Source organism: Festucalex cinctus, chromosome 1 (genome assembly GCF_051991245.1).
Source record: "Festucalex cinctus isolate MCC-2025b chromosome 1, RoL_Fcin_1.0, whole genome shotgun sequence".
Lineage (NCBI taxonomy): Eukaryota > Metazoa > Chordata > Actinopteri > Syngnathiformes > Syngnathidae > Festucalex > Festucalex cinctus.
The window spans coordinates 55,049,505-55,062,749 of record NC_135411.1 but is presented as its reverse complement, the minus strand read 5'-3'; the positions used below and the strand labels follow the sequence as shown (position 1 = coordinate 55,062,749).

Below are 13,245 nucleotides of genomic sequence, written 5' to 3'. Positions count from 1 at the left end.
TTTTACAGTTAAATCCAAATCCGATGTTTGAAGGCCAATAATCAGCCGATTAATCGGTGGGGCCCTATTCACCACAGTGGTATGAAGAGAAATGCTGTCACTTGTTTAATTATAAATGATTGATTTGCATATTTAGAGGAGCTCTACAGTATATAAAACAAATGTATTAGTAACCAATATCCTTTTTAGGATATGCTGCGGGTCACTTAAAAATGGATGGCGGGCCACAAATGGCAAATGTGCCGTAGTTTGGACACCACTGCCTTAAAGTAACCAATTGACAACAAACAATTCAACAATTTATAGGCAGACAATTGCGAATGTGTGTGAGTTCCCCACTTTTGACATGTACATGTCATGTTTAGGGACGTTTTGTGCGGCTTCCTCTTCTGCGCCAACATCAGCACAAAGCCAAAATTTGGGGACCTTCAGGGTGACGTGACAAGCTTCACCCTCTACCACCAGAACAAGTACCTGGACTGTCGGTGAGTTTGGCTCAGGGGGGTTCTGATCCGGCAGTTGAGTTCGAATATGGGAAACGTGTGCTGTACATTTCTTTCAGGGGCGGCCACGCTCTGTTGGAGGACGGCTCGGACCTGGGCTACGTGGAGGACGGCACCCCCTGCGGGCCCAACATGATGTGCTTGGAGCGACGCTGCCTCCCGGTGGCGGCCTTCAACCTCAGCAGCTGCGCTGGGTCCAACTTGGGACGCATCTGTTCTGACCACGGGGTACAACATCCTTGTGTGGAATTCATACATTGAGCAGACAGAAGTAGTCAATCTACTCTTTCCTGTTGTTGCAGACGTGCAGCAATGAGGTGAAGTGCATCTGTGACAGAGACTACACTGGCAAGGACTGCAGTGTCTTTGATCCCATTCCCGAGCCCACAGTCCCGACGGGCCCGGAAAAGAAAGGTGCGCAGCATCTCTCTAAGGTTTCCTCCTTTACGCTGTCCTCCTTTCATGTCACCAGCCTTTCTCATTAATATTTTTTTAGTGTTTGTAAACAAAACAGTAGTCGCCAGGGTATTTCTGAGAAGCACAAAGAGGTTGACTTAAGGGAAGTCAAGTAAAAAAAAAACCTTAACAATATGTTCTGTGCATCTCTGTGTGCCCTGTGATTGGCTGGCCGAAGACAGATACTGGATAGGCTCCAGCACCCCCACTGTAGCTCACTATTAAAGTCTCCAGAATTGGCCACAGTGGCAGTAAATGACACTTTGTCGCAATAAACACTAGGGATGTACCAATATCTAAACCATACGATATTATCATGATATGAAGGTCACGATACGATAATTATCACGATATTCTGGGGAGGTTGGCGATACAAAAAAAGGTCACAATAATGTAAACAAAAAATGAGCTCATACTAAATAAAAAATAAATTAAAAAAACACACAATATTGTGATTTTTTTTACATCGCAGCAAAGCATTCAAACAACCTGCAATCTCTAATAACATTTAATATTATCACATTATGTTCCCCTTGTGTCTGACCAATAGCATGAATTTTGAACATAGAAGGGCCAAAACATGCCTTGTGAAAATTAAACTGCACAAAAAAAATAGCCACCAGAGGGTGCTAGAACTGAAAATCAACCTGACTTTTTTAACAGATGTGCTGCTTTTAATATCGTGACATGACGACGACGATATATTATGGCAGTTTTACTATCGCGATATCATGATATTTCCGTTATCGCTACATCCCTAATAAACACACGCCGTGTCCAAATTCACAAGGCCGGGTCCTCCGAAGGCTGAATTTGTCGGCTGCATGACATCACTCCCGCCATGACTCGACAGGACACATTGACTTACATCTGAATGGACTGTCAATGCTGCTTGTTGGTAGCACAATGACCGACAGTCCATCCATGTGTAAATCCGTGTGTGCTGTCGAGCCGCGCCGGGAGTGACGTCATGCAGCCGACAAATTTGTCCTTGTGAATTTGGATACAAGCACAGAGAATGGTACACATATTCCAGGTTGTGCCGCTTTTTGCGCAGATATACAGTAGACGAGAGCAGGCTCACACATGTGCCACGTGGCAGCTCTCTCTCTCTCTCTCTCTCTCTCTCTCTTCAATTGATGTGCTTTTTTTATTTTATCTTGCGGTGTTGTTGTGTTTCCTCCTCCTCCCCTGTCCTCCTTCCTCTGCGCAGGTCCCAGTGGCACCAATATCATAATAGGCTCCATCGCAGGTGCTATTCTCCTGGCAGCTATAGTCCTAGGGGGGACAGGATGGGGATTTAAGTAAGAGTTCTGGCATGCGTTTGTCCTTCCTGTCTGCTTCCACGCTGCTCAACAAGCTTGCCAGGGCTCGTTCTGGGTAGGGCTGTAGTCATCATCCTGCACCTAAACGTACACCCTCTTAGGGTTTAGGGTTATTCTCGCCTGCCAGGGACCACCGCAGCACTCCCCCTTCGCTTAGGCCTGATGCTGTCCTCACATGTGCATGCTCCTCGCTTCTTGTCTCCGTTTGAGACTCTGGCCTAAAAGGACCGCCTCCCTTGAATATTTACAGCAGCCCGATGGCTTGAAAAGAATCAGAAACTCAATTGAGGGAATCCTTTTAGGGTCAGAGGTAAGTGTGTGTCGTTTGGCGCATGTGTGCATGAGCTGTCCAGCAGGGTTGGACGGGTGAGGGTCTACATGTCATGTCACGACTGGTCAAGCCAGTGGAACCTCTAAAGTCAAGTACAAGCTGTCCACACTTGCAGTTGTTCATATGAGGAAACTATTTGCAGGAATGGAAGTAATCCGTTTATTGGTTATTGTTATTATAATTATTATTATTATGAAACAACACAATGCTCATTGAACTGTGAATTTGTGTGACATTAGAGGTGGATTTTCCTTTTGCTTTAGAGGTTCTACTGTAATAATCTAACGTAATGCGATGGTAGATAATCAAGTATGACAACTGTGCTACAAAAAGTCGTGAGAGGATATGAATTGTTGCCTGATTGTCCAGCATGGAGGTGACCTGTCACTTTGTATTCTGCCTGCAGGAATGCACGCGTTAACACCACTCATTGTCATTTGTTCATTTTCTCTTTTCTCCTTGTCAAATGCTTGGTGGTTGCAGAAACATTCGGAGAGGAAGGTACAACTTGTCCCTAATGTTTTGTCCCCTTTATTTGATAAGAATAATTATAATAATATAATAATCATGTTTTCATGTGTCTTTCAGATCTGGTGGAGGATAAGATGTCCATCATCAGTCTCTGTGTCTTGGCCACTTCCTGTCTTCTTCTTCTCCTTCTTCTTCTTCTTGGTTGCACGGTGTCCTTGTCCACGTTGGAGAAAGAAGAGGGAACAACAACAAAATGTCTTCCACTCCTGTTCCCGTCTCTCCAGTCCTCCTATCCTTGTCACCTCGGTCCTCTTTACTGTGCGGGACACTCTGGGGTCTACCGCCAACATCAGGACGAAGAGCAAATCAGCCAAGACGTCTGCACTGCCTGCCTGGACCACAGACTTCTTCTCATGAAATTTTTACTATCTGAATATGTAAATAAATAAGGTAAAGATGCTCAAGAGGTTCATTCCCTGCCACAGCCTCAAGAGCTCACGCACATTTCCTCCCAATTTAAGAACCTGGACTGGATCATATCTGGATTGAATCCAGACTCGATCTGGTCCATATCTGGACTGAAATGGCCTAAACTTGAACTGGATTTGGACTGTATCTCGACTGGCTCGGGACAGCAACTGGATTGATTGTTGGCTAGATACATGGATCTGGAATTGGAAAGGAAGTGAACCAGATCCCGATCAGATCTGCACTGGATTAGGACTCAATCTGGATTGCACCAGCTCTCGAGTGAGTATGGGCTGCACTGGACTGGACCTAGACTTTAGAAGGAACAGATCTGTACTGGATCAGGACCAGATATTGACTGGACTAAGACTTCAGCTGGATGGAACCGGGCTGGTTCTGGGCAATATCTGTTCCTGAATCGATCATGGAACAAATCTGGCCTCGACCTGAACCAAACCTGAACTGGAAATAGACCTGACCTGGTCTGGTCCTACTCTGGATTGTGTCTGGACCAAATTTTGGCTAAACCTGGGATTGTACAAGCCACATATCTGTACTGGATCTGAACTAGATTGGGATTAGGTCTGGACTGAACCTAAAGAAACCTGGAAAAGATCTGTACTATACTTGGATTGCACTAGGACCAGATCTAGACTGTGTTGGACTTATTTGGACTGGATCATGATGAATTTGAACCAGTGCTCAACTGAACTGGACCTGAACAAATCTGGACCGAATCTGGACTAGGTCTGAACTAGGCATGGGCCGGTATCACATTCTGTCAGTATGGTAACCGTGAGCAAAAATATTGAGGTTTCACACTATAACTGTAACTGAATTGCAGCTCTAAAATTTATTATTTGAAATGTTTGTGCAAACTCAAAGCCTTTTTTTTTTAATAATCTTGAACATGCTCCATATCTACATTAGTTAACTTTATAATAAAAATAACCAACTTGGTGTTTTTAAAAAGAATTAAAATATAATACCACAGTGAAAGTATGTTTTTCAGAAAATGGGGAGGTACTAATTAGCCTATCAGCTATTTAATTATTTGACCAATTGTAGACATGCTAACTATCGTAGCTGGATGCAAATGTTCATTTCAAGAGAAGTTATATTGATATATTAAAACTAACTTGAACTTGTGAAAGAGGGATGGGTGTCACTCTAGTAAATGTGATATTTGCTCCAATACTTCTACTCTTTTATAAAGCACATTTTGCATAATCCTGCTTCTACCAAACCGCAGTGCACCTCCATCCAAATAAAAAAAAAAAAACTAACAAAAAACAAAACAAAGAGCCAGCACTTTCAACAAGGGTAAAAGTCATTGCAATCAAACAAATAATGGGAGCGAGAGAGGCTATGAAGTCAGCAATGTTGTTGAAATCAACAGTCGTCCCATGCCTAGTCTGAACCCGATCTGGACTGTCTGGACCTGGTTTGGATAAAGACAGCCCAGGAACAAATCTGGACCCGGACTTCATAATCTGGATCAAATGGGCAGCCTCGCCATTACAGTGATAATTCCAAGCATATTTTCCAAAGAAGAACTTGAGGAGCGACCAACCGTTTCTATCCCGACTGCCAACCGACTGGTCCGAGTGGACCCGTTTCAGGAAGACTGAAGAACTGTGGGAGTTTTTTTCTTCTGTTGACAGGACCAGCGCGTATCTCGTTGTAAATGCCAGACTGTACATTTCACTGACTCTTGTCTCTTCTCGCCACCTTTTTACTCTTTGGACATTTTAAGCGAACACTTGTTTTTTTTTTTTTTTGGTTTTTAAAGGAGCAGAAGAGGAACGTGTGCATGTCACTACGGAGCCCTTCAACTTTTCAATGTAATAACGACAAGAAGAAGAATGTCACCTAACATCAGGGACTTCCCCTTTGTTTGTGTTTGTCCATTGTCACGTTAACAGGGTCATAATTATGTCTAATGTTTGGGAAAAGCTCGTCTTTCTGATTGGAAGAACACTAATTAGTAGGATTTCATACAAAAAGTATTTCAACAACTTTTTTTTTTTTTTTTTTACATAGTGGCTCTGAGATACCAGATTTATGGAGTTTTTACAGAAATGAGCTGTCATTCAGATGATTTTTTTTTTCCCTTAAAAAAAAAAAAAAAAAAAAAAATCAAACTTCAAACTGTTTCATTACACTCCGGGTTGGATTTTTTTGGCAAACTAAACAGTAACAATCGGTCTTGTCTCTCTTATACTGCCCCCAGGTGGCTAACGCGGGCACATCAAAAGACAAAAAACGATTGAATTATTATTTATTATATGTAATGTCTCATTACTGTATTCTTTTATAAAGTACAATATGACGGAGTGCTATTTTTAAAATACACATTACAACAAATGTTTTTATTGGGGAAATCTCAAGGCGCCACTTTAAAACCTTTATTAACTATACAGGCTTTGTTTTCAGTAACATTTTAACAGTATCTACTGCCATACAAGTGTAAAAAGGAGTTAACCACTGTTAATATTTACACATACAGGTACTGTAAAAACGTGTAAAATTCAGTCTTCAGAAAACATAAGCTAGCAAAGATATGATGCAGAAAATTGCAGAAGCTGCTTTTTCATTTGGAGCGTCAACAACAACAAAAGCCAAAGAAAAAGCTAAATGTGAACCATAGACACTAAGGTCTCACATGATGTCATGCGAACGACTTTTTTCCCCCCCAATTATCAGCATGCAAAAGCGCTTCACTTTTTTGTGTGATTTCCTACTAAATTCTTCCGAAAAGTCGCCTTTTTTTTTTTTTTTTTGCCCCCGGGTGCATCACTTCCTGCAGTAACAACGTCACAAAAATAATGAGCTGTTTATGTAAATATGTGCAAGCTATGCTGAATGTTAATGTGCTATATGGTTGAGGGGTGAATAATTTGAAAGACAATATTTTCTTTACAATTTTTTTTTTTTAACGTCATGCCCTCCCGTGAGCCGCCACGAGTGTGATTGTGCATGAACGTGCACTTTTTGGGTGTGATTTGAGCTTTGCACTGTGCGGGATACACTAGTGTGGTACATAGTAGGAATACAGAGCGTGTGTAGTGTAATGTGCAGAGCTGCTATCAATCATCATTTGAAAAGAGAAAAAAAATACCATATTTTTAGACACTTTTTGAATTTAGACAAAATAAAAAAGGAAAAAAAAGCCTTGAGGATAGAAACAAGTGAAGAGGAAAAGAAATAAAAGAAATTCAACGTATTCTCTACTTGTGTCTTGTCTTGTTGATATGGGATGTTTGAGTTTGTATAGATTAAGAATATGCAAGTATTCATGTTAGTGTTAAAACAAACAAACAACCAAAAAAAAACTTCCCTTTTCCCTTAGTGGGATATATTTCGCTGTATTATCAATTAGATCGTATTAATGAAACACTAAATATATGGAATGTAAAGTAGTTTGACATTTTTTTTTTTTACATTTTTCTTTTTACAAAAAAAAACAAAACAAAATCAAAAATACTCTGTAGTATTTACTTGTAGTAAAAAGAATTACTTTGGATAAAAGCCTGCTCTAAAATAACGTAATACTCTAAAATATTTAACTTTTTTTTTTTTTTAAACATTTTTTTTTTTTAAACATTTTTTTTTTTTACAAGTAAAGTTAAACAATATAGAGAAAACTGATAAAATAAACACCATTTTCAAAAATATATATAATAAAATAAATAATATAATTAAAGAACACACATATAGTCAAAAATAATGCATAAACACAAAATACTTTATAATAAAGAATATAATATAAAGTATATTGTTTCTGAATAAATAAATATGAGTTTTTAAAAAAATGTTCTCTTATAAAGATCTATTTTTTTTTTATGTAAAACTAAAACCTCTGAAAAAAAATGTTCAATTTAAAAATATTTATACAACATGAAAGAAAGAGAAAAAGACAATGGCGAAAATGTAAGGCATTTTTTCCCCCTGATCAGTCGTAAAAGAAACAATAAATTACTGAGAAAAATACAGCTGATATACAATTGAATAGAAAAACATGATCATATTTTCATTTGGAGACAATTGTTGGTATAAAAAAATGGACGTCATTAGCTGATTTTGTTCCAAATGAACCTGCAAGGGTGTGGCACAGATGAAGTCAGAGAAAAAAAACCAAAAACAAAAACACAACACATAATAAAGGCTGATGACAGCCAAAGAGCGAACATGTCAATCTTTTTTCTCGATCAACATGATGAGTTCCTCCTTTCCTCTTCAGGTTCAAAGTTCACTCTGGCACCTCGCCCATGTCCCACTTGGTCTTGGGCTCCTGCCACCACTCGGACATGAGCGACTCCTCGTAGTCCCCGACCCCCTCGAACTCTGCGTCGGGACGCTTGGAGCGCTGGGAGGCGGCCGCTGCTTCTGGACTCACCTCGCCCTTCAAAGAACGACAGTAAGCAGACATTTTGAGATTCTTTTCCTCTCAGTCAAAGTGTCAGCCTAGAATTGTGGCCCTCCTCTGCGTGGGGATTGAAAGTTATGGCATCTTGCGGTCCACACCTCCTGACCACATACCACACGCCATTGACGGAAAACAACCTCACATCTGGCCCGTACAGCCTACTCTCCACTTTTGTTGTTGTTGTTATATATATATAATCCGTCCTTTTATAGACATAACACCACAAGCGCTCCTTAAATCAGCGTGAAATCTGATAGGAGAAGAAAAAAAAGGCATATTTTTTCTGCTATTTTTGTCTCAGCCAGGGTCAGGTGACAACTGCTCACTTTTGCAGATGAGGAGATTGTTGGTGAGAGATTATAAAATGAGGAATTAGTGGTTTGCATGAATAAAATTGATAATTAACCAGGTTGCGGCTTTTCCACACTGTGACAATGGGGCGCTCTAAAGCGGCCATGCCAGCACGAAGAAGCCCATGGCTGGCTGTCATGTCGGAATTATAAAATAAAATAAAATAAAATAAAATAAAATAAAATAAAATAAAATAAAATAAAATAAAATAAAATAAAATAAAATAAAATAAAATAAAATCTTTCTCTTCCACATTGTCTCCGAGACATGCACACACTCATGGATGACGAGGCACTCTAAACCGGCCGTGCCGGTAGACTATCCAATGGGGAGATCCATTTTCAAGGTGTAAAAATTATATGTTGAAGTTACAAGTGAATAAAATAATCCCTTTTCAATAAATACATGGGCGTGCAGACTTCCACCAAGGCCAAAAAGACAGTTTTATTGGATACATTATTCACTGGGGAAAAAGTGACTTATCTCATGTCCACTTAAAAAAAGTATGTTGGAACCAAGTCTGCTCTAAAATGTAATGTTTTTTTGTATTTGCCCCTGCCTCACCCTTCCACTAAGTATTGCAGAAACACAACATACACAACATAATCGTGCATGTTCATTTTGTCCATGTGATGTACGTACCTCGTCCTCTGTTTGCAGGTAGTTGATTGCAAACTGCAGCATGTCCATCTGTTTCGTGGTCTGGTTGAAATATCTGGAAGCCTCCTGCAGAGGGAGACAAATTGATCACATAATTGTAACATTGTATTTTGTATTCTTCATTATTCATCAAAAAAAGATCATGAAGAGTCTATTATTATTCATCCATATTAAATAAAATACTTTATAATATAAAAGTAAAATATATTTTTTTAATAACTAATATGGACAAATGAATGCTAGCTGACAAATTGTGAACAAGTGCAAAAAAATACACTTGATAAACCGCTTTTGTTTCAATTAAAGCTAAAACATCAAAATGGTAGTTATGGAGGCCTCCTACAGGGGGAGACAAAACTCACAAACATCAACCAAATGTGCATTTTTATTTTTACGACAGCAAGCGACAAATTTGGCGTTTTCTTTACAGCTGGCATTACGATCCAATTAAAATGCACCGAGCGAGCTTTTATGTGACGTTGCAGCTGGCAAAAGGAGCCCAGCTCTCTAATTAGCGCGCCGATACGGTGTTAGCGCCGACGCTCGAGCTTTCGAGACTTACGGGCCGCGGCTGGAAGTCGTTGTCGGCGAGGCCCCACTGTTCCCGGTAGAAGCGATAGTAGTCCACGTTCTGACGCATCACCTGGTCGCCGGGGTCGAACAGCCTGTAGCTGGCGGCGCACGGAGCGGCGCTCTTTACGTCGTTTACTGGCGGGGGAGGCAGAGTATAATCGTAGCCGCGTACTGTATTATGCACACCAGAGAGAGAGGGAGAAGACTCTTACGTTTATAATATGAAAACTGAAGGTAGTGGTACATGGTGGCTACAAACTTGTCCACAAAGAAGCCCCCCACGCTGGGGTGCAATTGCTGCTCACAGCCCACCTTACATTTCAGCGCCTCCAAGTACAGATCTGAACAGAAGCAAAAAACAGTCAACAAATAACACATAGGAATGCTTATATGTGATCTCACTAGTCGAAATGACATTCTGATTAATATTATATTTGTGGAATATGAGTTATGCAGCAAAATCCAGCCATTTTTAATCTATGTCAGGGGGCGGCCATTTTGCCACTTGCTGTCGACTGAAAATGACATCACAGTCGCTCAGGACTCAGGCAACAACCAATCACAGTTCACCTGTTTCTGAAGCTGAGATGTGATTGGTTGTTAGTCGACAGCAAGTGGCAAAATCTTCTGATATTGATAAAAACTGCTGGATTTTGCTGCTTAACTCATATTCCACAAACACAATATTAACAAGAATACCGTAGTTAGAAGAAATTTTTGGTGGGTTGACTTCCCCTTTGAAGAGGAGCTACTGCACATCAAACTTTTAACAAGTTAACTCTCTTCGCTGTGGTTGGTCACATTTACAAAACATTTATTTTCACATTACAGGAACTTTATTCGTATGCGTACATCGTGTGTGTGTGTGTGTGTGTGTGCGCCGACCCGCCAGCGTTGGATAGAAGTCCTTGAACTCGAGGATCTCGTATGATCCGTCGCAGGCGGCCACGCAGGTGGCGTACACGTCCAAGTAGGAGGTGACAGCCTGCTCCATGTGGCGAGCGCTGCCGCTGAAGTCGCCACTGTTGTACAGCGTCACGCTCTTCACAAACACACTCTAAACACATTACATACAACTTTTAATTACTGACAATTCAGGCTGTGTTTAGTGGCAAAAAGCAGGCTTCAACTACAATATGTGAACCTCATATGGCTGCTCCTCGTGGTCGATGAGATAGGGGTCCACGTCCACCAGTGTCTTGTAGTAGTTCATGTTCTTGGTAAGCTGGGGGTCTTTGGGGGTTATCTTCAGGTAGGTGTGGGCCGCCGACACCGCCTTTGCCAAGTTGTTCAGCTGTGGGAGGGGTAGAAGTTAATAAACATTGCCAGTGGTACTCCCCGGTGTAATAACACCACAGTTTATGTACCAGCCATTTCATTAGGTCATTAGGGAAGACACTCAGTTTAAATTGGGTTCACTTGTAAGTCAAATTATGGTAATATCAAAAACATTCACTTAGGTTTGGTGTTTTCTAATGTAACATTATGCAGGTGTGCCTAATGTTGTGGTGGGTGGGGTAAGGGGTTCGCCACATCAGCCCGCCAGAGGAGCAGGAGAACAGTGGGGGATTGTTTTGGGGAGACGTGGCACAAGCTCAACTAATTGCCCTGAATGTTAGCTCCAACACAACTTTTGTTCCGCACTATTTTCTCACCTGGAAGTAGGCGTACTGTATGTATCGATACGGCGTCCGTTTCTCGAAGCTGTCCAGGAGGTCTCGGCTCGGGTGCGCGAGTTGAAACACGGGAAAGTCTGCCTTGCACTTCTTCAGGCACGCCGCCCTCAAGAGGATGTGTCGTACGACGCGGAGGTGCCAGTCGTCCTCCTCGTCACCCCGGCTCACGGCGCTGCAGTTGCGGCCGCAGAACGCCTCGCTGTCCCGCAGCAGCCGATGGAGCCGCAGGCTGTGCTCCAGGTACTTGACGCTCTCGGCCCAGTTGCGCGCGGTGTACTGCTGCATCGCGTAGTCGAACGTGGAGTCCAGCGGCATCAGCTCGCTGGCGGGGAAGCTTCGGAACCTGTACTTCTCGTACTGGGCCCGAGCCGAGAGGAGGGCCGAGGCTAGAAACGCTAACACCGTCACCGTGGCCACGCCGCGAGGGAGCATCGTCGACCGCCGTCCTTCGCTCCCGGGACAGGGTCGCGAAAAAGTAGTGGAAACTTGTCTCCTCGACGGGCTGCACGTAGGCAGCGAGAGACGCGTCCAGCTAGAAACCTCGAATGCGACGACATCCGGTTGAGGTCTTAAAAATAAATGCGAAACTTTATTTTTTTATTATTTGTTTTTAACGTGTCTGGTCAGTGTCCTCTTTAGGGCGAATGTATTTTGAAGACCGGTATTTGTTTCCGGTTTTATTCGTGCTTTGACCAAAATGTTTCACATGGCTGGAAAACACATTAATACACGTTTGTAACCCCAACAAGTCAGGAAAATAAATATCTAAAACATTTTATGAGTAAAACTTTCTAGTCCAACCAAACTGACACGTTGAGATACATTTTTAGATAGGAAAATAGAATTCCACGAACCAAAATACAATATTGTGGGAGTGTAATTTTCAATAAATAATAATAATAAAATAATAATAATAATAATAATAATAATGCCATTATTACATCGTCTAAATAGTGTATAACGTCAACAAAATCCTAACATTTCAGCCTGTATGTGTTCACTTTCTGCCTACATTCTAACCAATCTGACAAGTTGAGACAAGTGGAACCAGAAATGTATGCAAACCTAAATAAATAAATAAATAAATAAATAACATCAGAACACGTAATCAGCATAGGTTGAATCAATGCAACTTCCCACCCCCCACCCCTTTAGTTTCCTTAAACGTTCGATATGCAGGCAGGTTCGAAATACACCAGCTTGAAGAAGCATGCCTGGTGTACACATTAAAGACCACGAACTGGAACAGAATATTAAGAAGAAGAAGAAAAAAAAGTGTAATTTTCGCAAAATATCATTTCTGCAGTTCAAGTTATTACTGTTCAACCATATAGTACAAACTCTAAATGTGCGTGTTAACTACCTGCCACATTGCAATCGTGTGTCGGAGATGAGACATGTGGAGACAGAAATTCTTGCAAACTTCATTTTGTTTTTTAAGAAAAATAACTACATGATTTTTTTTTTTGCACATATTTGACGTCAGCCAACAAGACACAAAAGGGACAATACTGGCAGACTCGTATGGACTATAAAAGATGTGGCAAAACGGAGTTGTAGCTTTTGACCGATGACGTCATCGTATCATATTCTTATCTTCTTTTTTTTCTTCTTTTTTTTTGTGCTAACCTTGTTACACGTTTGCACAATTCCATTAAGGGCCACTCCCCTCTCCCCCTTTTCCCTTCGCCAGCAGCCACGACGAAGATGAGTCAAGTTTCACGATCAGACAGAAATGACGGGAAACGAACGTAAAGTCCGCGTTCTTCAAAATAAAAAAATAAATAATAATAAAAAAACAGCCTCGTCGAGTCGATAAGAAACACACTGTTAACATTCCATGCAGTGTAAATCAATCTATATGTTGGGCGGATTGCAATAACATCAATTTATATGACCGTTCTTTCGGGTTGTTTCACACACGGTTCAGTTCTACGCTTTCAAACTTTTACAATTTGTATATTATTTTGAAACACATGATCGGAATAGGTTTTTTTCACAC

At 41.1% G+C, this 13,245-nt stretch overlaps 2 protein-coding genes across 7 annotated transcripts in view; one reads left to right on the top strand and one right to left on the bottom strand.

Annotated features, from left to right (window-relative positions):
* Window positions 1–6,780, top strand: part of LOC144001106 (disintegrin and metalloproteinase domain-containing protein 11-like) — a 29,713-nt gene extending 22,933 nt beyond the window's left edge. For 4 of the 6 annotated variants that reach the window (XM_077495119.1, XM_077495151.1, XM_077495141.1 and 1 more), the window contains 4 exons: window positions 366–485; window positions 563–731; window positions 806–917; window positions 3,204–6,780. In XM_077495119.1, coding sequence (XP_077351245.1) covers window positions 366–485; window positions 563–731; window positions 806–917; window positions 3,204–3,535 — 733 coding nt within the window. In that variant the 3' untranslated portion in view covers window positions 3,536–6,780. Of the gene's footprint in view, window positions 1–365; window positions 486–562; window positions 732–805; window positions 918–2,172; window positions 2,264–3,098; window positions 3,117–3,203 lie in introns of all 6 variants that reach the window. The other 2 variants (XM_077495123.1, XM_077495132.1) reach the window with 2 other exon arrangements.
* Window positions 6,781–7,281: 501 nt separating this feature from the next.
* On the bottom strand, window positions 7,282–11,966 carry p3h4 (prolyl 3-hydroxylase family member 4 (inactive)). Its single transcript, XM_077495093.1, has 7 exons — window positions 11,223–11,966; window positions 10,712–10,861; window positions 10,453–10,624; window positions 9,780–9,908; window positions 9,557–9,702; window positions 8,977–9,060; window positions 7,282–7,959 (listed from the first exon to the last, which is right to left on the bottom strand). Exons 1-7 carry the CDS (start codon window positions 11,673–11,675, stop codon window positions 7,807–7,809), a joined length of 1,287 nt encoding a protein of 428 aa, XP_077351219.1. The 5' UTR covers window positions 11,676–11,966; the 3' UTR covers window positions 7,282–7,806.
* Between the last annotated feature and the right edge of the window lie 1,279 nt (window positions 11,967–13,245).